The sequence below is a fragment of the Plectropomus leopardus genome, chromosome 1, assembly GCF_008729295.1.
Source record: "Plectropomus leopardus isolate mb chromosome 1, YSFRI_Pleo_2.0, whole genome shotgun sequence".
NCBI lineage: Eukaryota > Metazoa > Chordata > Actinopteri > Perciformes > Serranidae > Plectropomus > Plectropomus leopardus.
In genome coordinates this window covers 11,405,446-11,432,444 of record NC_056463.1, presented here as the reverse complement: position 1 = coordinate 11,432,444, position 26,999 = coordinate 11,405,446, and the positions used below count along the sequence as shown (strand labels likewise).

Sequence of the window (26,999 nt, the reverse complement as noted above, 5' to 3'; positions counted from 1 at the left end):
ATCAGTCATTTGCAGTTGATATAATGTACATTTATATTTGACCAAAGACATTAGTTAGTGTAATTTCAAGTAAATGTTCATCATACTTTTAAAAAAGTATACTCAAAATAGCAGTAAAGGGTCTACAATTAAGTGCAATTAAGTATACTTATTTTACAAAGGTGCTCACTTTAAAATAACTTGACAAACTTAAACTTCAACATCTATACACATTTTGCAGTTATTTCATGTTATATAATAGCTTCCCTCTGTTCTTTGGTGGACTCAGAAACCAGTTTGTTCATCTTCGCTCTCGTCAAAGGCTTTGTTAATTTGTCCCTCAATTGTTGTGTCGTACGGATTCTCCACAGCTTCGGTCTTTGTTGATTTCCTACAGGACACACAGCAGTGTCACAGTTATAGAATTATAATTGGTTTAACAGATAGAAATTCTCAAGAACAAAATAACTCACTTTTTGCGATCTCTGATACCAGAGATGATGAGATAGACGCCCGCTAGCACCACGATTCCCATGACCGCCCCAAACACCACTAGCCACACCTCCACTGGCTGCTCCACGGGAGGGGCCAGTGTTGCTAGGATACCCTCAAACTCCAGCGTCTTGTCATCCAATTTGAAGGCATCATTGATTCGGCCTCGACATAACCTGCGATCAGTATTGAAATGGGTTAATAATTGTTCACAACTATTATCTGTCTTTCGGGAAACGTCACACATAGATTATTATATCAGTTAAAGCAGGAAGCAGTTCAACTGGAATCCTTGTGTTAGAAAAGCTAAAGTCATGGTAACAGCTCTATTAGTCTCTAAACAAAATCAATAAAAATCACACTGAGGACATAGATATTTCCACCAAATATAGCTGTCTTGGTGGCTCAAGATTTATTGTCTGGAATCATAATGCTCCATTCATCCCGTCAACACATTCTCACTCCACCTAGTCAAATACAGGTGCTTGATCAGTAGCCCCACACATCAAACTATGACACTTTTGGTACCCTCCAGCATCACTTTTAAAAGCTCAGGAATAGCATGTCAATGTATGTTTGTCACAGGGATTGTGTCTTTTCAAAATAAACTACAGTTTTCACATGAAATGTGAAGTTACCGCTTGTAAAATGTATACAGATTCTTTTCAAAACAAATTGAGAACATGGGTTAAAAAAATGTCAGAAGTATGTGGTTAGGTTAAGAAAAAACATCAGGGTTTGGCTGAAAATTAGTATGTTTGTTATTAATATAATGTAATGTTACCTGACATATATCACAGGCACGGTATGCTACATACACTAGCATACTAAGTTGTTTTTAAAATAACTCTGTTGACTTTTGGTTTCACATGGGACACAAACAGTGGTCTTCCAGGTGAAAGTCCATAATTTGTCCTATCCACCTTTTCTCCTCTGTTGCCTGCCCGATATGGATTTTCTCGCTCTTCATATTATGGTAGTTGCTCAGAGCGACAAAAAATTCAACCGCCTAGTGCAGCTCATACCAGTCGCAATGCTGAGCCTTCAAGTCAGCCAATCTAGCCGACACCAGAATTTAATGTGACATCAGAGATGTTGTATTCTTGCAACAGACGGATTTTAACTTTTAGTTGGAATGAAAATTTGGTCTAATGGTGTCGAAAAAGGTTAGTTTACAATGTGTGGATGTTAATAAACTTGTGTGGCATAAGTGTATGCTGTTTTTGACAGCCTTGCACCTATGTGATGTGCGTATAACTATCCTCTTTCATTACATTATAACATGTAGCAGATGTTGGGTTTCGATCTCCATACTTTACAGCTAAATATTATTTTGTGTTAAGATGATGTTGGCATTAGATGTTGGATTTTGGTTACTTGTTAAACTTAAAACCAACAAAATATCAACGTCATCTGTCAGTATTCTACGTCATATTGACATTGGCATTAGATGTCGTCCTAACCTTGAATTTGCATCACCCAACATTGCAACTTAAATTCAAGCAAATATCTACGTGTCATGACTGGGTTTATCCAGTAAATGTTGACATATTTTACTCGGTAAGTGAAAACTTTGACTTGAAGGTTGCACTGGACCAAAGTCAAAGGATCGCCTTTCACTGTGATTCATCCCCTGGGTATGATGAATTTTTGAACTAAATTTTGTGGCAATCCATCTAATAATTGTTGAAATATTTTAGTCTGGACAAAATCACACTAACCCCGGAAACCCAGAACAAACGTGACTAGAACTCAAAAAACAGAATATAATTACTTTGACAATTACAGCTGCTCCGTCTGTAACACATTTGGGCTAACACAAAATAAGTATACTGCACTGTTTACAACTTTCTGCGTATAATCAAAATACACGTTTGGGTTAAATGTAGGTGGTGGCTCACCGTATGGCAGCCTCCACGTCATCCTTTGGGATATATACAGAGGGAGTCGTTGGGTTGGTGACCACAATGTAGAAGGAGATCCTGGGAGTCTCTTTATAGGTGAGGACATTCTCTGCTCTGCAGGTACAAAGCAAGAAAAGCTCTTAAACAAAGGTGGTAACAGAAAATAATTAGAGGAAATCAAAGCATTACATATCTTCATATGGTCTTAGGATGATACTGACGTGAAGGAGAGGGTCTCGTTCTTTTGGCGGTAGTACTGCCTCAAAGCGTACGCGATGTTGGCCTTGAACAAGTACAGCTCGTTGGTGTTCCAGGAATACTGAAATACATGTTAGTGAGTTAATATTTGCCAAGATATCAAACAGACTGAAGTTCATTTCAGAGTTGCAAAATTAACTTCACGTGGTCAGATACTGTAACCCTCATATAGTAATTACACTTCTGATAATGATTAATACTCACAGCATCATCGCCCATGGCCGCCTTCAAACTTAGTCTCACTTTAATGGCATACACTGAATCTGTAAAATGTAAATCATAAATTCAGTTTGATAGATCTAATTTTTCTGTTTAAAACATTTCTTGCTTCTTCTTCTTCACATTTCATTCAACTTCTTCCAACCATATAGCACATAAGCAGTTTGGCTTAACATAACCCATGCATTTGTAGTTGTTGTTGTTGTTGTTGTTGTTGTTTTTTGTTTTTTTATCACCTATTGTCTGTCAATAAGTTGATTTTGTTGCAGTGGCAGAATATAGTTAAAACTGACATTACTTTTGAATGCATGAGTCAATAGTAGCCAATTTGAGGGTAACCTGTACACATAGGATCAGCAATCAGGTATACAAATTTGGTGAAATAAAGGGCGCTATAGTGAAACAATAAATAGAAATTCTTTAAATTCTTTGCTCAGGGGTCATTGAATCAGGGGTGATTCACAGGTACGTACATGAGTAAAAGTAGTTAACTTTGCATGTTCCTTTTAAAACTGCACTTCTGCTCTTTATTTAAGTATATTTTTGAACTAGTGGTCTACTTTTTACTTTGCCTTCGTGAATCTAATCTCATACTCTACATAAAAATGAGAGCGCTGTTGTTGAAAGAAACAGAGCATTCCATTTCTACATGAGTTAATGAGCTGTTAAGTGAAGTAGTACTATATTCAGTGCTATACCGTGGTACTATATACAGTGCTCTGTATTTAATAACGGTCAAGTCTGCGCAAGAGTGGGCTCATTGCATTAACAGTTGTCGTAACAAAATTTGTACTGCAAAAATAAACATCTTTCCACAAATAACACTTTGTGCCAACGTAACGTTACTGTCTGATCAAACTGTTATCGCTAGCTAGCCTACAGTAACCTGCAGACCTACAAGGGTTGACAAAAAAATCTGATTTTCACTACACGATTATTGTGGTCAGAAGAATTCACAATAACAATATTATCACAACATCTACAGAAATTTTGAAAAAATGCCCACACTTGCAAGCTAACTTATTTTCGGTCACACTAAAATACCATTTAGGCGACCTCGAGTTCACCTGGTACAGTGTGCGCCCCATGTAAGCTTAGTCCTTGGCATTGGCCCCGGTTCAGTTCTAACCCGGTGCCCTTTGCTACGCACCATCCCCTGATTTTCTCCCTCCTTTTTTGTTACTCTTTAACTCCACTAGAATAAAGGCAAAACAGCCCTAAAAACAATCTTTAAAATAGGAATAAAATGTCTTGCTGTCGCCTGTCATCATCTCCTCCAAAATAATTTTGCCCGGAGGTAGTAGCCACACGCTGTGGTAGCAGCTAGTCCAGTCCAGTTGTGGAACTGTTTGTGTTTGTTGAGGGAAATAAATTATTAAATAAACAAACAACTTGCCTTACTTGTCGCTTACTGTTAACTTATAAATGCTGGCTGTAGAACTTTTATATTAAAGAATTATAAAACTTGAGGTCTCACTCACTCAAATGTGATATTGCTTAATTGTTGGTGCACACCCTAAAAATATTTAAATGATAAGAAACTTGTACTTTAAGTAATTTATTAAACAGGCCCCCTTTCTTTCTTTTTTTTTTTTTTTAGTTGAACAGGATCTCAAATTGTATTTTTCACTTTTATTGAGTTGTTTTTTATGGGATTAAGTGTACTTTTACTTTGTTATAGTTTTTCAGTAAACTATCCACCACTGTATACAATCAAACTATACAAACATGCTGCTCTGGACATGTGCTTTACACAGTCTTCCCAAGCACTTTCTGTTTTACCTTATCAGACATGAAAGTACAGAATAAAAATCCAAACAAGATACAATCACATGTATTTTGTTCAGGAAATGTGCATTCTAGTAAATTTCTGTGGTGTGGTCATGCAAATAATTGTCATGAAAGCAGCAGTGACTTAAGTCTGGACTTTTTCTACTTCCTTAAAAATGTCCTCAGGGATTTTTTTGTACTTCAGTGCCCTTTTTGTGAAGTGGCACAGCAAAGGTTTCACCAGAAGTAACATCAAGGGTGTTTTTTAGTAACAGTTATTACGTAATGGCATGAGAGTTTGCTCAAACAGTATATTTGCCTCCAGTGCAGCTTTTCATATCTATCAAAAAGTGTTAAATTAACTGTGTTCAGAGTGGAGTTAACGTCATATAAACATGATATTTCAGTTTGAATACACTCAGTCCAGATTAGTTTACTGCGTAAGAAACAAAGCAGGACAGAACGGAGGCCCAAGGGAATAGTTTGACATTTTGGCAAATACTCTTCTTTGTTTTTTTTCCCATAAAGAGGTGGAGACTTAAAAATTGCAAAGTCGTAGTGCCAATTAAAAGCACCATAAATGAATGAGGGGAATTGGAGCTACTAATGAAATGCAGTTTACCAGCTGCTGACACAAGTACGTTTACCATAAATTTCAACAGGAAAACAATTAAGCAAATTTCCCAAAATGTCAAACTACTACTTTGAGAAAATGAATTGTTTTTTTAATGGTATTGATCTTGTCTACTTACATGGATCTATTTCTGTCTTCCAGCCTATCTTCCTGTTGTGTTTGTGGTTCTCCACCTTCAGCCAATCATGAAGTTTTTGGAAATAATCCAACAGCGGGCCAGCATCCATCCTAACGTCCCCAGATATGGTATGTAAAGCGCGGGTCCAGGATTGCGACCTCCCTAGCTCCAACATATTCCTAACAGAAAACACTGATGATGAGAAATTTCTTCTCTATTATACATGTGGACCAAATACAAGGACTTTCAAGCACTTTTCAAACAATAATTCTTCTTTTAAAGCATGAAATTCTTTTCTCCACAACTACGTGTTGCAAAAAAAATGTGGGAATTCATAAACGGAGAAAACATGCTACCTGGGCCTCAGATCTTTTATTATTGGTATTATTGGTTAATTGTTGCTTATTTACTGCCAAATTACAGCAACTCTTGCTAACGGCTAGCATCACTCTGGTTTGAGTGTTTTGCAGGCTAGCGAAACATGCTGGTTCCATCTACTTTCTGGTGCTTACCAACCAATTGGTACTAACATGATATTATAAAATCATTGCAACTATGGCTGTTGTAGTTTAAAACAATTATCTAATAATCCCTTCATAAACAATTTATCATTCTCTTCTACTCTTAAATACCTTTTCAAGGACTAAGTTAAAAAATGTCTGATTTTCAAGGTATCAAGGTAAGGTATCAAGACTTAGACTTCTGAGTGTCAAATTAAGGTACTTCAAGAACATCAAGCACCTTGTACAAAGCATGAAAATGTATCACAGGAAAATGAGACTTTATCTTCCTTTTCAAATGGTTAGTTTGACAGTCCAAAATATATTGGTTTTTCACAGAGTTGTGATGGCCTAAAAAAAGGAACAGAAGTCATTCGTACCTCAGTTTGGTTCCTGCTGCTGTAGATCCAGTGATGTCACATGTAGATAAGGGACCTGTATGACCAGCTGCATCGCAGAGCGCCTTTTGGAACTGAAACTGGTAGATGGTCCTTGTGAAGTACCTACACACACACACACACACACACACACACACACACACACACACACAGAAAACAATATCTATTTAATAGTCCATTTTTACCTTTTTTGACCTTGTGCACTATAAAGATTGCATTTCAATTTCGTTGTACTTGTGCAATGACAACAAAGACATATTCTGTATTCTAATCTATACACATACACTCCAACTTGAACAAAAGGGGACTGTCAGGCTTCAATAATCCAATCCAAGTGTGGACTTCTATTTGTGTTCATTTTGAAAATACTAAAATTTAGTTTTGAGGTATTCTTTCACAATATTACTGCAAATGTGATTTTTATAGGTTTTTAAACAAATTGCCAAGAGGGGACTTGCAGCCTTGAGCGATGTCTGTCTATTAAAGATGGGCCGTCGATATATTGCTATTATCTGTTTGTCCCTGTTCTCTCATCTATTGAGTGTTTCCTTTCCTCAGAAACTTCATTTGCATCTTTAAAAATAGATAGGTAAACTTTAATGATATCAATACATCAAGATTTTTGTGATAAAAATATTACAGAAATAATACTTGCCAAAGCAAAGTGTACATTTTTAAGAGGTATCCTCCTTCATCCTGTGGATTAAGTTTTATTTAGGGCCCAAGCACTGACTGCAGGTCGGTCAGCAAAGGCCCTCTTGAATCATTCCAAGAGAGTCCTCAGAGAAAATACATCCAGTTACATATGAAAAGTAAAGCTGCAAGCAGCAATGAAAGGGCCCTAGCATCCCCACGTATGTCAGGGGTACTGGTGAACTCCAGCTGAAGTGGCCATTCATTGCTGTGAAAGTTGGATAATGAATGCAGAGAGTTTGGACCCAGGAGTTAAATATTTTACATGATGTAGTACTTCCCTTGCCACTAGATGGCACTGGAGTTTGAACTTTATTCAGGGCAGGTAAGTTTACAGGCCGCTTCCCATAGAAGAGTCTGAAGTGCAACTTAAAACATAGTTGAAAGTTTTATGTCAATTGGTAAGAGGGCTTGCCTGCAGACTATGACATCATTAGCTTGAATCTCACCCAGGACAGGTGAATTTTACAAAACTTGCAAATGAGAGTTTTGAAATAGAACGTCGAAAGCAGTTTGGCTTAGGGGGTTTGATGGCTGATTTGTGCCTTTTTCAGGACAGCTGATTTTTAATGATTGTTGTCAACATTTGAAAGGTAAAGGGAATGTCCAAAATGGTATAAATAACTTAAGTGTGGCCCAGGGAAAAAGAAGGCTGGTTGGACTCTCCTTGGTTGGCAGTTTGAGCCACTGCCGATACTGAATTTTCAGGTAACAGAAAATTCGGTATCAGCAGTGATGTCTGTCAATTTTAGGCGGATTTCACTGGCAAAAGGCAACTTTGAAAATAAAAGAAGGTCCAGGAGGATTAGCTCTAAGAGTTAAGGTGCTTGTTTTATGACCAGAAGGTCATGAGATCAAATCTTATTGGGAACAGAAAATTCAGTTTCTACATTGTGTCCAAGATTAGACTGATAAATAAGTTAGGCATGTATTTTCTGTTTCCTGACCCAATGACCCTTATATTAGAAGAGCAGACAGATACTTGGCAGAAATAATTTAGTAAACAACGTCCGATCAGAATACCTCAATAGAAAAATATCAGACCTCTCTACTGATATTGATTTATCTGTTCCAAGGAAATATCAGCTGATTCATTGGATTGATCCAAAATATAAGTTGTGCATTTTGACTGAGGTCTCTGCTAATACTGAATTATTCCTGCCAAGAACTCAGATAGTTGTGGGTCAGGAGTGGCTCTGAGGATTAAAGCGCTTGCTTTGTAAGTTGGAGGACGTGAGATCGATTCTTATTCAGCACAGGTGTGTTTTGAATGCTGTTGTCCTCAATAGAGTGCCAAAGGAAACTTTGAAAACAGCTGAAGTGCCAGGAGGATTAGCTCTGAGAGTTGAGGCATTAGCTTCATGACCAGAAGGTTGTGAGATCAAATCTTACTGGGAACAGAAATTCTGGTTTCTGCAGTGTGTTGAATTATCGACTGATAAGTGGGTCATACCGAGATGAACTTCTTAGCAGGGAAAATTCACTAAATAAAATCAGTGAAAAATAATCCTAAAATATGTATAACTTTGTCATTAAGACGGCACATACACTTCAACTGATTTATCGGCTGAAACAATATATCATTCAGCTATATATTATATATCCTTTTGGCAGATAAATCAGGTGAAGTGTTAAGAAATTAAACAATGCCATGTTTCTACAGTAGCCCAGAAACCAAACACTGGCTCTGGATAGATTTGCGTTTTTGCACTGACCACCACAGTTTGCAACCCCTCTGTGATGAGCAGCACTGGAAAAACACAGATTTGTTAAGTTTTTCTCACATGAATCTGCTTGTGTTTTTACCAAGTTAAATAAGCGGGACCTCCTAAACAATGAACACTGAAAAAAATTCTAACCTGTAAAAGCTTTAGCTGGTTGCAATTTGCAATCCTCACCAGTGGATGCCACTAAATTCCCTGCAAATGTAACACACTTTTCCTTCTCTTAAATGTTAAGAGATGTGTCTGCAACCAAAAAATTATGTCTCTCCTTCCTTGGACCAAGGTGAAACTTTCCACCAAATTTCACTAAAATATATAGTCAAATAAGTTTTGAATAACTGTCCTGACAACCACAATGCAGAACTAGGAAAAAAACATGCATTAAACCTTTGGGCAAAGCTTTTTTTTTTTTTTTTTTTTTTAGAAAACCCAGGTGTTGTGCTGACACTATGCTTCTGTTTCCTGTGAGGCTTTACAGGAGGTGTGGTACCTGATGAAAGAATAATCTCCAGATACATGGAACAGAGCAGGCGGGTCACAGTAGGTCTCGTCTCTCGGCACTGGCTCCACCACCCCCACCAGCTCCCTCCTGTTGTGACAACAGAGTCAGCACTGATGCCGTAAGAAAAGACCTGCAGCGAAGCAGCCGCCGTGGTCACATAACAAGAAAAGCAACAATACTTGCCTGCAGTATCTCCACTTTTGATGTCATGAACATATTTGATTACACTGATATCAGACATCAGCAGGTCTTTTTACAATTTGAATTTCATGCTTTATGTTTGTCTCTGCTTACTTCATCTCCCACCAGCTCTTCATCCATTCATCCTTGGTGATGTTTCCTGCAAACACCTGCCATCTCCACTCCTCCAGCATGTAGGTGAATGGCAGTGTCGCCACGATGGTGAGCGCCTGTTTCAGCAGGAAGTTGATCTCCGTTTCTGTGAATCAAAAAACAAAACATTTCATGATTTTAACGCTGAAGAGAGTCAGGGGGCTGTTTGTGGCCTAAGAAAAGTATTAGAAGTTAAGCTCTGAACTCTGTATAGAAAGGACACTGAAACATAGTTTTAACAGTGGAATATTATTCTTTTTGGGACCTTTTGGTAAGTTTGTTGCAAGCTAAGCTATCTATTACATCTATATCTTGACCAAAACCTTACATCTGCAAGACGTCATAATGTTAACATCAACATGAAATAACTTTGTTAGACATTTAAAATTTCATTCAATGTCTGGTTTTCTACTCATAAGTTTAAATACAAGTGTGATACAAGAGATGCATGTATGTGGCAAAATGTTGATCTATGACAGGCTTAATGCTTTGAATCAATATTGCTTTGGTTTGATAACTGTTGGTGTTATCTACCTTTATCATAGACGAAGTTGGGGGCCAGCAGGTTCAGGCTCTGCAGGTGTTTGGGCGTTGCAGCAGAGAGTGACATGATTTCTCCAACGGCCTCGTGGAAACCCTCGTTGGCGCCATCCCTCAGGAGGTAGGACAAGTTACGGTAAGCCATCTGGTACTGGTTGTGACCCATCTCATGGTGCACCGTCAGGAAGTTGTCCATGTCAACCTTGGTGCACATTTTGATCCTGATGACATTGCAGGAGAAGTGTTAGTGTCAGCAGTTATACTGTGTGAATCAGACACCATATCAGATATATTGTATCTATACAACCGCCTGCGCAATAACATGTTTGCGGAGAGTCAGATAGTACAAACACTGAAGTCGTTTAATAGTTTTTATTGGGTAATTTAAGCCCAAATTGATGATCGAGGAGCCATAAAACTTGACTTTTAAAAGAGTATGGTATCGCCTTGCTCTTTTGCAGTAATTACTCAAATCTCCAAAAAGGTCAGTGCTGCGGCAACAATACAAATTAATATTTGACAACATGAAGTTATCTTTATCAGCAGGAAAGAATGACTCAGACATTAATAAGCATCGTTGTTCCAGCAAGTTCACATTTATGGCTCTTGTGGACAGATTTACAGTTAGATTAGTCTTCTCAACTGCACAAACAAATCATTTCAAAAAAGCAGTTTGTGTGTAAGTCAGCAGTCCCTAATGTTAGTAACACATATTTTTTTTATTTTTTTTTGTTTAATCACAGTTTCCTCATTGAGCTAACTGTCCTACAACCCTGTGCTCTCTGGTGACATGATTATAGCTGTGATCACCAAGTATACCAACTGTTAAAAGTTTGATGAACCCAAAGGACAGGTGTTCTTTTTATGAAAAAAGACAAAATACTACTATATCTTACAACACATGGTACTTTTAATTATGCATCATTTGTATTTTGAGGTGATAATAGAATAAAATTCAAAATTAAGGAAGGTTGAATGTCTAAAATCTGGCTCGGGGACAAAGAAACTGTAGCTAAAACCCACAAAAAAGGCCACCTTTTATATAATAGAAAAATGACTGATCTATCTTATCTTGATCTATCTTCTTATTTTTGAAGTTTTTTTTGGAGAAAAATTGTTTTCATCTTGGAGTTTTTAGAGAGTTGGATAAGATTTAGCTCTTTTCCCTGATACTTGTTTCATTTTGTGTGGATTTACTGTACCTGAAGTCCTCTCTGTTTCCCATGTCCCAGGCTGTGGGGTGACAGACCACCTTGCGATCATCAGGCTTCACTAACATGGATTTAGTCCAGAAGTTTGGGAACATCTCGTACAGGCCGACAGACATGAAGAACTTCTCTGCCTCTATGAAAAGCCGCGTCTCATTCCAGCCCTGAAATACAGGTTGACATTTTTGATGGACAGTTTAAGTTCCAAGTAAGGATTTTAATGCCTTCTTTTCTTCTTTATCACTGCATGCGCTGTTATGTATATACTTATACATGTGCATTGTATATAACAGCATCAATTTATTTGTACTGCACCTGGTCCACCATGGCTTTGCTGACATCAATATCAGGTTTTTGGGGGTAGGGGATTGACAGCGGGTACAGGTTGGTCCAGAATCTTCCCCACATGTCACCTGAACAATCAGCACAAAAGGGGATTATTTGTCACCAAGTGCTTCAAGTAGACACTAAGATGTTCTTCTGGATGGAGGCTGCACCAATTAATTTCAGCTTTATACAGTGTAATACATCTGTTGCATGTTTTTTGGCAGATAGTTTTGCACCCAGATGTCTGTCGCCAACAATGCTTTTTACACCTGGGTGTATATTCTTGGGTGATCTAGTGAAGTTGAAATACGATGTTGGCACAAATAGGAATTTTTCAACTGTTCTGCTGAAGTTGATGTACACATTGTGCATTCAGCAGCTTCATACATCCTAGAAACTGAAAATAAGTCAACTAAGTCTAAAGATCATCAGCCAACATTTACTCATGGGATTCAAACTGAACTCCAGGCACTGTGCCGCTCTTTATACTACGCCACCTTAATGTCTAGTTAAATATTTGTATGCTTTCTCTCGTACAATTACCACTTTAAACTCAAAGAAGATCCAACATTGGTTAGCACTAGTTCTGGACTGGGACTTAAATCTTACATAAATATTCAAATCTTGCTGCTCTGAAGCTGTATTCTTTATATTGATACATTTCATGTCCTGAAAGATCATTTATAATAGGGTTGCAACAGTATGGGATTTTCCAGGTACAATAATCATCTCAAAAAATATCACAGTATCACAGTATTACACGATTATTATTTACAGTTACAATGACCCTAAATGTATGAAAACAGACAGAATTTTTTTTTGTTGAACAAATGCTTAATACTTTATTTGAAACTTAAAACTGCTTTAATGGAGGTATGTGTAAACATTTTCCCTTTTGAAAATAAATAAAAAAGGGTGAGATTATGCGTTCAGTTGCTCTTTTTTTTCCTCAGTACGGTAGACAATGAAATGTATGATAACCATCAATTTTCATACCATGGTATACCTTCAATCTGGTATACTGCTGCAATCCTATTTTGTAATTTAATTCATAACATATTCTGATAATGCACATTTGCTGTTACATGTTGGACTTTGCAATTTGCTCTGCTTCTGCATAACATGCTCTTTTAATGCAATTTGCCAACTTTATGCTGTCTGTTTTTTGTGAGTCGAGACACACATACCCAACAGGTGGGCTGGCAAAGGTCCTTGTGAATCGATGTGTCCCGTGTACACATCCATAAGCTTGGCTCTCACATAGGCATGCAGGTCCTTGTATAAGGGCAGAATCTGTAGAAAAGAAATATATTCTTGTTCATTACTCACAAACTGCAGGTTCTTTCTCTTGTTAAGGTGGATGCTCTAAAACACAAGACATACAGTCACCTGATATAAGACGTACCTGTCTGTATACATCACGGACGTCGTCCATCAGCTCATCTCTGGTGTAGTAGAACCGAGGGTCCTCTTCAATGGTCTCATAGTTATATCTCCAGTAAGATCCATAGTCTTCAAAACCTGTAAGAGAGTTTGTCAGAGGGGGAACAGGTCAATCAGCTGTTTTGGTTTTTTTTTTTAAATTGTACAATTCCAGTGAAATGATATTTTCACTGTTCACAAAAACTTTTCAGTTCACAAAAACTCACCACTAGAGGGGTTTTTTTTTTAGCTTTTTTGATAGAATTGTAGCCGACCCACTAAGAGACCGGTAGTATTTAAATTTTTAATTTCAATTAAATGGTATCAAAACTAATTTGTTTTGTTTTTTCTTCTCTTTCATGTGCGTGTGTGTGTGCTCCTCTGAGAATCACCACCTTAACCTGGTGGAGGGGGTTGTGTGTCCCTGTGATCCTGGGAGCGGTGTTGTCCGGGGTTAATAGATGGTCCTAATAGAGCTAATAGAGGGTCCTCCAAGGCAAATGGTCCCAGAGGAGGGGCCAGACTGAGTGCGGTTTAAAGAAGACCTTGAGGAAACAGTATTTTCGGACCACAAGTACCTCTCACAGTATGGGGTGGACAGCTGCTGCCCCCGCGACCTGGCCTCGGATAAGCAGACGACGATGGATGGAATGTATTGATGTGTGTGTGCATGTGGTTGTGTACTTTTATCTTGTTCATTCTATCTTATTATTTATTATTTAATTTTATTTTGTAAAGCACTTTGAGTTGCACTTGCTGTATGAACTGTGCTTTACAAATATAGGTATTTAAGTTATCATCACATGTAGCCCTTCACCATCTGGCCCCCCCTTACCTCACTGACCTCCTCTCTCCTTAAAAACCCTCTTCTTCCCTCATCTCTTCTCCTCTGCCTACCCCCCCAACCTTCAGTTCTTGAAAGGCGCTATATAAATCCTATGTATTAATATTATCATTATTATTATGTATTTTAATCATGAGTATTTTGTAATTTGTATCTTGCTTAACATAACAAAATCAGATGCAATTTGTAACAAAATATTTTAAGAACCTGTATTGGTGAATTTGAAATACTTAAATTACATTAGTGATTCATAAATCATGTAACGTATCCTGTTGGGTCCAGCAAGGTGCTTATTGTAAACTACTGTATACTTTTTATTTTTAGGTTGTTGGTATTAGTGTGCTTTTCTTTCTCTTCTACTGGTTTGTACTCTATCATGCTCTGCTGTAATGGTACTGTTGTGTCTTTTGCATTTGTTCAGTTGGTTGCCTCTAAAGTTGGAGATCTTAGAAATTTGCTTAATCAACAGCACTTTTATTTGTTGCTCTTTCAAAAAGGCATCCCCTAAATGTAGTATTGTAATCTGAAAGAACTAGTGCATCACTGTGGCTTTACTTTTCAGTTCCCCAAGTTTCATGTCAGTTTTCTGTTGACTCAGTCAGTGGACGCCGTGACTGAAAGAAACCACACAGCATTCACCCCTGAATTTACAGCCTTCCACCTCCAAGATATCCAGATGGGTCACTTCAAATCCATGATGCAGAGCTCTTCTTTTCAATGTAGGGGGTTTTAGACCAGACCCATACTGAGGCTCCTAAATGCTTATATTTTGATTTAATACCTTTTCTTACACAAGTATTTTGTGTTTTATTTTGATACATGTGATGAGCTAGTATTTGTCATTTGTAAGAAGATATTTTTTGATGTATCTGTGCACTTCTCTGGACTGCACGGTGAATATGGCTATCTTGCCCAAAATCTAGAGTAATCGCTTATTCATATTAATATAGTCCTTAATGTAGAAGTTTGCCTGTTAGGATTTATAATGTTTTTACTTTAAGTGACATGTTTTCTTAGAGATTTATTACCATTAGCTTTAGCAGCTTCATTCTTCAGATCCACATAGTCTTCATACAGAGGCCTCATCCTCTTCCCTGTCTCTCTCCTCCAGCCTTCCCACACATGCAGACGTTCAGCGTAGTTTCGGCTGTTGGCCATTACATGCTCCAGGCCTGTAAACAAAGGAACACGCAAGTCAGCAAGAGTACATTGATCTAATGCAGTGGTTCCCAACAAGAGGGTCCTGAACCCTGCAAGGGTTTGCGAAAGCGTTATGTGGCGTTGCAAGGCCTTCAGGATTTTAAGGGGTGTAGGAAAACTCATATATGCCTACATGTCAGCATTTTATTCATTTCTGTAAAGAAATCTAAATGAAATTGCTCATTTTAAAGTGTAAATTCTATTCAAGATATACAGTATCTTGTATATGTATTGTATGTACAGTATATGTGTGAAGTTACTTGATTTTTTTAAGAAAACTCATCGCTAATGCAATATTCAAAAGAATTAATGTTAAAAGAAGAATTATCTACAATTATCACCATGCTGTTGTATGCCGTAGCACACCAGTTAAACAAGTAAGTTCTGTGTAAACATGAATGTTTAACACACATTTTCCCCCTGGCAACACAGAAGATCTATGCAATCAGGACAGTTTAAAGGTGGGCAACCAAGGTGAGTGTTACAAATTCAATTTCTAATCAAATGTCATAGCAGAGAACAACAAAAAACATTCATGAAAACATAATATGGCATGTCACAGAAATCATAAAAAAGTAATAGAGTATATGGTTTGAAAACAAAAAAATGTTATAGGGCAGTATGCCGTACAAAAATCTTTTAATACTCATAGCAGAGTATCACAAAAAATAGTAAAAGAAAGTAAGTAAAAAGTAGTTTAATATTTTAATATAAAAGAAGACAATTGTTACAGTATGGTATGTCATTCAAAAATGTAAATCAACATGCTATACTGGTTTTTAGCTGTTTTTTGGAAATTTCACAGCAACATACTAAACAATGGCCAGTTTCTTTATGAACAAATTATGATGCTTTTGGCTGTTTTTAACCTTTATTTCCACTTTGTGTGCTATGAAGTGTCTCTACAAGCTATAATATGTAATTTTCAGCCATTGTTATGACATGTTAAAATTTGACATTTTTTGACATACTATACTATGGCGTTTTTGCCCATTTGTTTTTACGTATTAAAATATGATGTTTTTGGCTGTTTTTAGCTTTTATTTCCACCTTGTTCACTATGGGGCATCTAAATAAGCTATGATGTATCATTTTTAGCCATTTTTTTTACGACATGTCAAAATTTGACATTTTTTGACATACTATACTATGGCGTTTTTGCCCATTTTTTTAACGTACTAAAATATGATGTTTTTGACTGTTTTTAGCTTTTATTTTCACCTAGTTCACTATGAGGCCTCTAAATAAGCTATGATGTATCATTGTTAGCCATTTTTACGACATGTCAAAATTTGACATTTTTTGACATACTATACTATGGCGTTTTTGTCCATTTTTTGTGACGTACTAAAATGTGATGTTTTTGACTGTTTTTAGCTTTTATTTCCACCTTGTTCACTATGGGGTGTCTAAATGAGCCATAATATAACATTTTTAGCCATTTTCGTGACATGTCAAAATTTGACATTTTTCGACATACTATACTATGGCGTTTTTTTTGCCCATTTTTTTGACGTACTAAAATATGATGTTTTTGACTGTTTTTAGCTTTTATTTCCACCTTGTTCACTATAAACTGTCTAAATGTCCTATAATATAACATTTTTAGCCATTTTCGTGACATGTCAAAATATGACATTTTTCGACATACTATACTATGGCGTTTTTTTTTTTTGCCCATTTTTTTGAAGTACTAAAATGTGATGTTTTTTGGCTGTTTTTAGCTTTTATTTCCACCTTGTTCACTATGAGGCATCTAAATGAGCTATAATATAACATTTTTAGCCATTTTCCTGATATGTCAAAATTTGACATTTTTCGACATACTATACTATGGCGTTTTTTTTTTTGCCCATTTTTTTGACGTACTAAAATATGATGTTTTTGGCTGTTTTTAGCCTTTATTTCCACCTTGTTCACTACGAGGCCTCTAAATAAGCTATGATGTATCATTTTTAGCCATTTTCGTGACATGTCAAAATATGACATTTTTCGACATACTATACTATGGCGTTTTTTTTTTTGCCCATTTTTTTGACGTACTAAAATGTGATGTTTTTGGCTGTTTTTAGCTTTTATTTCCACCTTGTTCACTATGAGGCATCTAAATAAGCTATGATGTATCATTTTTAGCCATTTTCGTGACATGTCAAAATATGACATTTTTCGACATACTATACTATGGCGTTTTTTTTTTTTTTTTTTGCCCATTTTTTTGAAGTACTAAAATATGATGTTTTTGGCTGTTTTTAGCTTTTATTTCCACCTTGTTCACTATGAGGCATCTAAATGAGCTATAATATAACATTTTTAGCCATTTTCCTGATATGTCAAAATTTGACATTTTTCGACATACTATACTATGGCGTTTTTGCCCATTTTTTTGACGTACTAAAATATGATGTTTTTGGCTGTTTTTAGCCTTTATTTCCACCTTGTTCACTACGAGGCCTCTAAATAAGCTATGATGTATCATTTTTAGCCATTTTCGTGACATGTCAAAATATGACATTTTTTTCGACATACTATACTATGGCGTTTTTTTTTTTTTCCCATTTTTTTGACGTACTAAAATATGATGTTTTTGGCTGTTTTTAGCTTTTATTTCCACCTTGTTCACTATGAGGCATCTAAATGAGCAATGATATAACATTTTTAGCCATTTTCGTGACATGTCAAAATTTGACATTTTTCGACATACTATACTATGGCGTTTTTTGCCCATTTTTTTGACGTACTAAAATATGATGTTTTTGGCTGTTTTTTTAGCCTTTATTTCCACCTTGTTCACTACGAGGCCTCTAAATAAGCTATGATGTATCATTTTGAGCCATTTTCGTGACATGTCAAAATATGACATTTTTTCGACATACTATACTATGACGTTTTTTTTTTTTTTGCCCATTTTTTTGACGTACTAAAATATGATGTTTTTGGCTGTTTTTAGCTTTTATTTCCACCTTGTTCACTATGAGGCATCTAAATGAGCAATGATATAACATTTTTAGCATTTTCATGACATGTCAAAATATGACATTTTTCGACATACTATACTATGGCGTTTTTTTTGCCCATTTTTTTGACGTACTAAAATATGATGTTTTTGGGCTGTTTTTAGCTTTTATTTCCACCTTGTTCACTATGAGGCATCTAAATGAGCTATAATATAACATTTTTAGCCATTTCCTGATATGTCAAAATTGACATTTTTCGACATACTATACTATGGCGTTTTTGCCCATTTTTTTGACGTACTAAAATATGATGTTTTGGGCTGTTTTTAGCTTTTATTTCCACCTTGTTCACTATGAGGCCTCTTAATAAGTTATGATGTATCATTTTTAGCCATTTTTACGACATGTCAAAATATGACATTTTTCGACATACTATACTATGGCGTTTTTTGCCCATTTTTTTTGACGTACTAAAATATGATGTTTTTGGCTGTTTTTAGCTTTTATTTCCACCTTGTTCACTATGAGGCATCTAAATGAGCTATAATATAACATTTTTAGCCATTTTCCTGATTGTCAAAATATGACATTTTTCGACATACTATACTATGGCGTTTTTTTTTTTTTTCCATTTTTTTTGACGTACTAAAATATGATGTTTTTGGGCTGTTTTTAGCTTTTATTTCCACCTTGTTCACTATGAGGCCTCTAAATAAGTTATGATGTATCATTTTTAGCCATTTTTACGACATGTCAAAATATGACATTTTTTCGACATACTATACTATGGCGTTTTTGCCCATTTTTTTGACGTACTAAAATATGATGTTTTTGGCTGTTTTTAGCTTTTATTTCCACCTTGTTCACTATGAGGCATCTAAATAAGCTATGATGTATCATTTTGAGCCATTTTCGTGACATGTCAAAATATGACATTTTTCGACATACTATACTATGGCGTTTTTTTTTTTTTTTCCCATTTTTTTGACGTACTAAAATATGATGTTTTTGGCTGTTTTTAGCTTTTATTTCCACCTTGTTCACTATGAGGCATCTAAATGAGCTATGATGTAACATTTTTAGCCATTTTATGACATGTCAAAATTTGACATTTTTCGACATACTATACTATGGCGTTTTTGCCCATTTTTTTGACGTACTAAAATATGATGTTTTTGGCTGTTTTTAGCTTTTATTTCCACCTTGTTCACTATGAGGCATCTAAATAAGCTATGATATATCATTTTTAGCCATTTTCGTGACATGTCAAAATATGACATTTTTCGACATACTATACTATGGCGTTTTTTTTTTTTTTGCCCATTTTTTTGACGTACTAAAATATGATGATGTTTTTGGGCTGTTTTTAGCTTTTATTTCCACCTTGTTCACTATGAGGCATCTAAATGAGCTATGATATAACATTTTTAGCCATTTTCGTGATATGTCAAAATTTGACATTTTTCGACATACTATACTATGGCGTTTTTGCCCATTTTTTTGACGTACTAAAATATGATGTTTTGGGCTGTTTTTAGCTTTTATTTCCACCTTGTTCACTATGAGGCCTCTAAATAAGCTATGATGTATCATTTTTTAGCCATTTTCGACATGTCAAAATTTGACATTTTTCGACATACTATACTATGGCGTTTTTTTTGCCCATTTTTTTGACGTACTAAAATATGATGTTTTTGGGCTGTTTTTAGCTTTTATTTCCACCTTGTTCACTATGAGGCATCTAAATGAGCTATAATATAACATTTTTAGCCATTTTCCTGACATGTCAAAATTTGACATTTTTCGACATACTATACTATGGCGTTTTTTTTTGCCCATTTTTTTGACGTACTAAAATATGATGTTTTTGGCTGTTTTTAGCTTTTATTTCCACCTTGTTCACTATGAGGCATCTAAATAAGCTATGATGTATCATTTTTAGCCATTTTTCGTGACATGTCAAAATATGACATTTTTCGACATACTATACTATGGCGTTTTTTTTGCCCATTTTTTTGAAGTACTAAAATATGATGTTTTTGGCTGTTTTTAGCTTTTATTTCCACCTTGTTCACTATGAGGCCTCTAAATAAGCTATGATGTATCATTTTTAGCCATTTTCGTGACATGTCAAAATTTGACATTTTTCGACATACTATACTATGGCGTTTTTTTTTTTTGCCCATTTTTTTGACGTACTAAAATATGATGTTTTTGGCTGTTTTTAGCTTTTATTTCCACCTTGTTCACTATGAGGCCTCTAAATAAGCTATGATGTATCATTTTTTAGCCATTTTCGTGACATGTCAAAATTTGACATTTTTCGACATACTATACTATGGCGTTTTTGCCCATTTTTTTGACGTACTAAAATATGATGTTTTGGGCTGTTTTTAGCTTTATTTTCCACCTTGTTCACTACGAGGCCTCTAAATAAGCTATGATGTATCATTTTGAGCCATTTTCCTGACATGTCAAAATATGACATTTTTCGACATACTATACTATGGCGTTTTTTTTTGCCCATTTTTTTGAAGTACTAAAATATGATGTTTTTGGCTGTTTTTTTAGCTTTTATTTCCACCTTGTTCACTATGAGGCATCTAAATGAGCTATAATATAACATTTTTAGCCATTTTCCTGATATGTCAAAATTTGACATTTTTCGACATACTATACTATGGCGTTTTTGCCCATTTTTTTGACGTACTAAAATATGATGTTTTGGCTGTTTTTAGCTTTTATTTCCACCTTGTTCACTACGAGGCCTCTAAATAAGCTATGATGTATCATTTTTAGCCATTTTCGTGACATGTCAAAATATGACATTTTTCGACATACTATACTATGGCGTTTTTTTTTTTTGCCCATTTTTTTGACGTACTAAAATATGATGTTTTTGGCTGTTTTTAGCTTTTATTTCCACCTTGTTCACTATGAGGCATCTAAATAAGCTATGATATATCATTTTTAGCCATTTTCGTGACATGTCAAAATATGACATTTTTCGACATACTATACTATGGCGTTTTTTTTTTTGCCCATTTTTTTGAAGTACTAAAATATATGATGTTTTTTGGGCTGTTTTTAGCTTTTATTTCCACCTTGTTCACTATGAGGCATCTAAATGAGCTATGATATAACATTTTTAGCCATTTTCGTGACATGTCAAAATTTGACATTTTTCGACATACTATACTATGGCGTTTTTGCCCATTTTTTTGACGTACTAAAATATGATGTTTTGGGCTGTTTTTAGCCTTTATTTCCACCTTGTTCACTACGAGGCCTCTAAATAAGCTATGATGTATCATTTTTAGCCATTTTCGTGACATGTCAAAATATGACATTTTTCGACATACTACTATACTATGGCGTTTTTTTTTTTTTTTTTGCCATTTTTTTGACGTACTAAAATATGATGTTTTTGGCTGTTTTTAGCTTTTATTTCCACCTTGTTCACTATGAGGCATCTAAATGAGCTATGATATAACATTTTTAGCCATTTTTACTGACATGTCAAAATTTGACATTTTTCGACATACTATACTATGGCGTTTTTTTTGCCCATTTTTTTGACGTACTAAAATATGATGTTTTGGCTGTTTTTAGCCTTTATTTCCACCTTGTTCACTACGAGGCCTCTAAATAAGCTATGATGTATCATTTTGAGCCATTTTCGTGACATGTCAAAATATGACATTTTTCGACATACTATACTATGGCGTTTTTTTTTTTTGCCCATTTTTTTGACGTACTAAAATATGATGTTTTTGGCTGTTTTTAGCTTTTATTTCCACCTTGTTCACTATGAGGCATCTAAATGAGCAATGATATATCATTTTTAGCCATTTTCGTGACATGTCAAAATATTGACATTTTTCGACATACTATACTATGGCGTTTTTTTTTGCCCATTTTTTTGACGTACTAAAATATGATGTTTTGGGCTGTTTTTAGCTTTTATTTCCACCTTGTTCACTATGAGGCATCTAAATGAGCTATGATATAACATTTTTAGCCATTTTCGTGACATGTCAAAATTTGACATTTTTCGACATACTATACTATGGCGTTTTTGCCCATTTTTTTGACGTACTAAAATATGATGTTTTGGGCTGTTTTTAGCTTTTATTTCCACCTTGTTCACTATGAGGCCTCTCTAATAAGCTATGATGTATCATTTTTAGCCATTTTTACGACATGTCAAAATTGACATTTTTCGACATACTATACTATGGCGTTTTTTTTTGCCCATTTTTTTGACGTACTAAAATATATGATGTTTTTGGGCTGTTTTTTAGCTTTTATTTCCACCTTGTTCACTATGAGGCATCTAAATGAGCTATATATATAACATTTTTTAGCCATTTTCCTGATATGTCAAAATTTGACATTTTTCGACATACTATACTATGGCGTTTTTGCCCATTTTTTTGACGTACTAAAATATGATGTGTTTTGGCTGTTTTTAGCTTTTATTTCCACCTTGTTCACTATGAGGCCTCTAAATAAGCTATGATGTATCATTTTTAGCCATTTTTACGACATGTCAAAATATGACATTTTTCGACATACTATACTATGGCGTTTTTTTTTTTTTGCCCATTTTTTTTGACGTACTAAAATATGATGTTTTTGGCTGTTTTTAGCTTTTATTTCCACCTTGTTCACTATGAGGCATCTAAATAAGCTATGATGTATCATTTTTAGCCATTTTCGTGACATGTCAAAATTTGACATTTTTCGACATACTATACTATGGCGTTTTTTTTGCCCATTTTTTTGAAGTACTAAAATATGATGTTTTTTTTTTGTTTTTAGCTTTTATTTCCACCTTGTTCACTATGAGGCATCTAAATAAGCTATGATGTATCATTTTTAGCCATTTTCGTGACATGTCAAAATTGACATTTTTCGACATACTATACTATGGCGTTTTTTTTGCCCATTTTTTGACGTACTAAAATATGATGTTTTTGGCTGTTTTTAGCTTTTATTTCCACCTTGTTCACTATGAGGCCTCTAAATAAGCTATGATGTATCATTTTTAGCCATTTTCGTGACATGTCAAAATTTGACATTTTTCGACATACTATACTATGGCGTTTTTTTTTTTGCCCATTTTTTTGACGTACTAAAATATGATGTTTTTGGCTGTTTTTAGCTTTTATTTCCACCTTGTTCACTATGAGGCATCTAAATAAGCTATGATATAACATTTTTAGCCATTTTCGTGACATGTCAAAATTTGACATTTTTCGACATACTATACTATGGCGTTTTTTTGCCCATTTTTTTGACGTACTAAAATATGATGTGTTTTGGGCTGTTTTTAGCTTTTATTTCCACCTTGTTCACTATGAGGCATCTAAATGAGCTATAATATAACATTTTTAGCCATTTTCCTGATATGTCAAAATTTGACATTTTTCGACATACTATACTATGGCGTTTTTGCCCATTTTTTTTGACGTACTAAAATATGATGTTTTTGGGCTGTTTTTAGCCTTTATTTCCACCTTGTTCACTACGAGGCCTCTAAATAAGCTATGATGTATCATTTTGAGCCATTTTCGTGACATGTCAAAATATGACATTTTTCGACATACTATACTATGGCGTTTTTTTTTTTGCCCATTTTTTTGACGTACTAAAATATGATGTTTTTGGCTGTTTTTAGCTTTTATTTCCACCTTGTTCACTATGAGGCATCTAAATGAGCTATAATATAACATTTTTAGCCATTTTCCTGACATGTCAAAATTTGACATTTTTCGACATACTATACTATGGCGTTTTTGCCCATTTTTTTTGACGTACTAAAATATGATGTTTTTGGGCTGTTTTTAGCTTTTATTTCCACCTTGTTCACTATGAGGCCTCTAAATAAGCTATGATGTATCATTTTTAGCCATTTTTGACATGTCAAAATTTGACATTTTTCGACATACTATACTATGGCGTTTTTTTTGCCCATTTTTTTGACGTACTAAAATATGATGTTTTGGGCTGTTTTTAGCCTTTATTTCCACCTTGTTCACTACGAGGCCTCTAAATAAGCTATGATGTATCATTTTGAGCCATTTTCGTGACATTATCACATGTCAAATTTTGACATTTTTCGACATACTATACTATGACGTTTTTGCCCATTTTTTTGACGTACTAAAATATGATATTTTTGACTGTTTTTAGCTTTTATTTTCACCTAGTTCGCGATGAGGCATCTAAATGAACTATAAGATAAAATTTTGAGCCATTTTCGTGACATGTCAAAATATGACATTTTTCGACATACTATACTATGGCGTTTTTGCCCATTTTTTTGATGCACTGAAATATGATGTTTTTGGCTGTTTTTAGCTTTTATTTCCACCTTGTTCACTATGAGGCGTCTAAATAAGCTATGATGTATCATTGTTAGCCATTTCTATGACATGTCAAAATGTGACATTTTTCGACATACAACTATGGCGTTTTTGCCCATTTTTTGTGACGTACTAAATTGTGATGTTTTTGACTGTTTTTAGCTTTTATTTTCACCTTGTTCACTATGAGGCATCTAAATTAGCAATGATATAACATTTTTAGCCATTTTCGTGACATGTCAAAATATGACATTTTTCGACATACTATACTATGGCGTTTTTTTTGCCCATTTTTTTGAAGTACTAAAATATGATGTTTTTGGCTGTTTTTAGCCTTTATTTCCACCTTGTTCACTACGAGGCCTCTAAATAAGCTATGATGTATCATTTTGAGCCATTTTCGTGACATGTCAAAATATGACATTTTTCGACATACTATACTATGGCGTTTTTTTTGCCCATTTTTTTGACGTACTAAAATATGATGTTTTTGGCTGTTTTTAGCTTTTATTTCCACCTTGTTCACTATGAGGCATCTAAATGAGCTATAATATAACATTTTTAGCCATTTTCATGACATGTCAAAATTTGACATTTTTCGACATACTATACTATGGCGTTTTTGCCCATTTTTTTGACATACTAAAATATGATGTTTTTGGCTGATTTTAGCTTTTATTTCCACCTTGTTCACTATGAGGCATCTAAATGAGCTATAATATAACATTTTTAGCCATTTTCCTGATATGTCAAAATTTGACATTTTTCGACATACTATACTATGGCGTTTTTGCCCATTTTTTTGACATACTAAAATATGATGTTTTGGGCTGTTTTTAGCCTTTATTTCCACCTTGTTCACTTTAATCTGTCTAAATGTCCTATAATATAACATTTTTAGCCATTTTAGTGACATGTCAAAATTTGACATTTTTCGACATACTATACTATGGCGTTTTTGCCCATTTTTTTGACGTATTATGATCATGGTTTTATGATTTTTTTGGAACTATACTATACTATGACGTTTTTTTAAAAGAATTTATGACGAAGTATACTATAGCTTTTTCATGATTTTTCGAGCAACCTACTCCACTATGAGTTTTCGAGTGACATGCTATATCATGATGTTTTAATGATTACTTCAGACAATATACTATACTAGGACGTTTTCATGATTTTTCAATCAACACACTGTACCATGACATATAAATGTTGTTTTGAGCGACATACTATATTGATTCTTTTATGAATTTTCAAGCTTCATACTATAAAATTTTTAGGATTTTTTTTGGAACAACACACTATGCTATGAAGTTTTTACGATTTTAAAACAACATACTATGACTTTCTATGAATTTTGAGCAACATACTATATTTTTGCCCTGGCAGCAGTGTCTAACCAAAAGTCTCCCTTTCTGTTTCTGTATTATGATTTTGAAATTGTATTCAGTTTAGTGTCCAACTGAGGGTGTGGGATTTGATGAATTCCCTCAAGGTGTTTATGAGATATCACGTTCACGAGAATGGAACAGACCTACACATGCATGGATGTATCTGTCGCCAGTGCGGAGGCATGAGAACAGTTTAGCAGTTGTTGTGTACTATTATTGTTTTTTGAAAAGAGTTCCCTTGAAGAAAAAGGTTGAGAACCACTGATCTAATAAATGAAGCAAGCAATATTTTTTATTAAAAATGCAAAATTCTAAGTTCTGAATTCTAGTTATTTATTTTTTCACTTCATTTCAGAGAGAAATATTGTGCTTTTTTCCCCACTGCATTGATCACACAGCTGTAGTTATTATTATTATTACCTAAACCCTCTGTTTAAAAACTGTAATAAAAGGCATTTTTATTTTCTCTGTGACTATAATGATAAACTGCTTTATCTGACTTTGGCTGACAGTAGCAGGAAGCTATGTTGCCATAACTGCCCCTTGTTAACAAAGTCGTACCTGGCTCCAAAGTCTGGCAGTTAAGGGGGTCATCCATGAGACACACCGTCGCTGTGCTGTAGATTGTACTCATCTCGCTCATGACTTTACTCAGCTGCAAGTTGAAACAAATCACAAGGATAAAATGCTTAGGTTAATGATGAAATTAATGATGAAGGAAGTTTTGAAAATAACATGATTTAAGACAAAAAGACACATTTAACATGGAGCAGTTGTCTTACATGTGCAGCTTTATCTGGGGATAAGGCACCAGAGCCTTTGTCTTGTAGGGATATGAGCTGTAGTTTAATTTCTGTATCCTTGATCTCATCGATGGGAAATTGCTGAGACTCCTCTGACATCTGGGTGTAGAATTCGCCCCAAATCTGCCCCTCCACTGACTGAAGGAAAACATTCAAATGCTCTTGTAAGTCCTGGCCAAGCTACAGTACACACTCATATTTTAAAGGGTCTCCCACTGCTCACCAGTTTGTCTGAATTCTCCTTCGTGATGTTGGTGTTGTAGGCCCATGATGCCAGGGAATACTGGTACATACGCTGAGTGGCCTCCTCGTCAAACCTCTGCAGGAACTCTCTCGCCCTGTTTTCCACATCTGACTGGGCAGAAACGGCACAGGTCACAGCCAGCAACGCTACAAGAACCCTGGCAGACAT

General features: G+C 35.1%; 1 protein-coding gene across 1 annotated transcript; it reads right to left on the bottom strand.

Annotated features, from left to right (window-relative positions):
* Window positions 1–187: 187 nt before the first annotated feature.
* Window positions 188–26,999, bottom strand: ace2 (angiotensin I converting enzyme 2). The gene is made up of 18 exons (XM_042489543.1): window positions 26,811–26,999; window positions 26,567–26,725; window positions 26,346–26,439; window positions 14,894–15,037; window positions 13,005–13,120; window positions 12,787–12,892; window positions 11,588–11,685; window positions 11,267–11,436; window positions 10,059–10,285; window positions 9,486–9,630; window positions 9,180–9,278; window positions 6,255–6,377; window positions 5,375–5,553; window positions 2,838–2,896; window positions 2,597–2,694; window positions 2,373–2,489; window positions 453–647; window positions 188–370 (listed from the first exon to the last, which is right to left on the bottom strand). The coding sequence occupies exons 1-18, from the start codon at window positions 26,997–26,999 to the stop codon at window positions 265–267; spliced, it is 2,424 nt and encodes an 807-aa protein (XP_042345477.1). The 3' UTR covers window positions 188–264.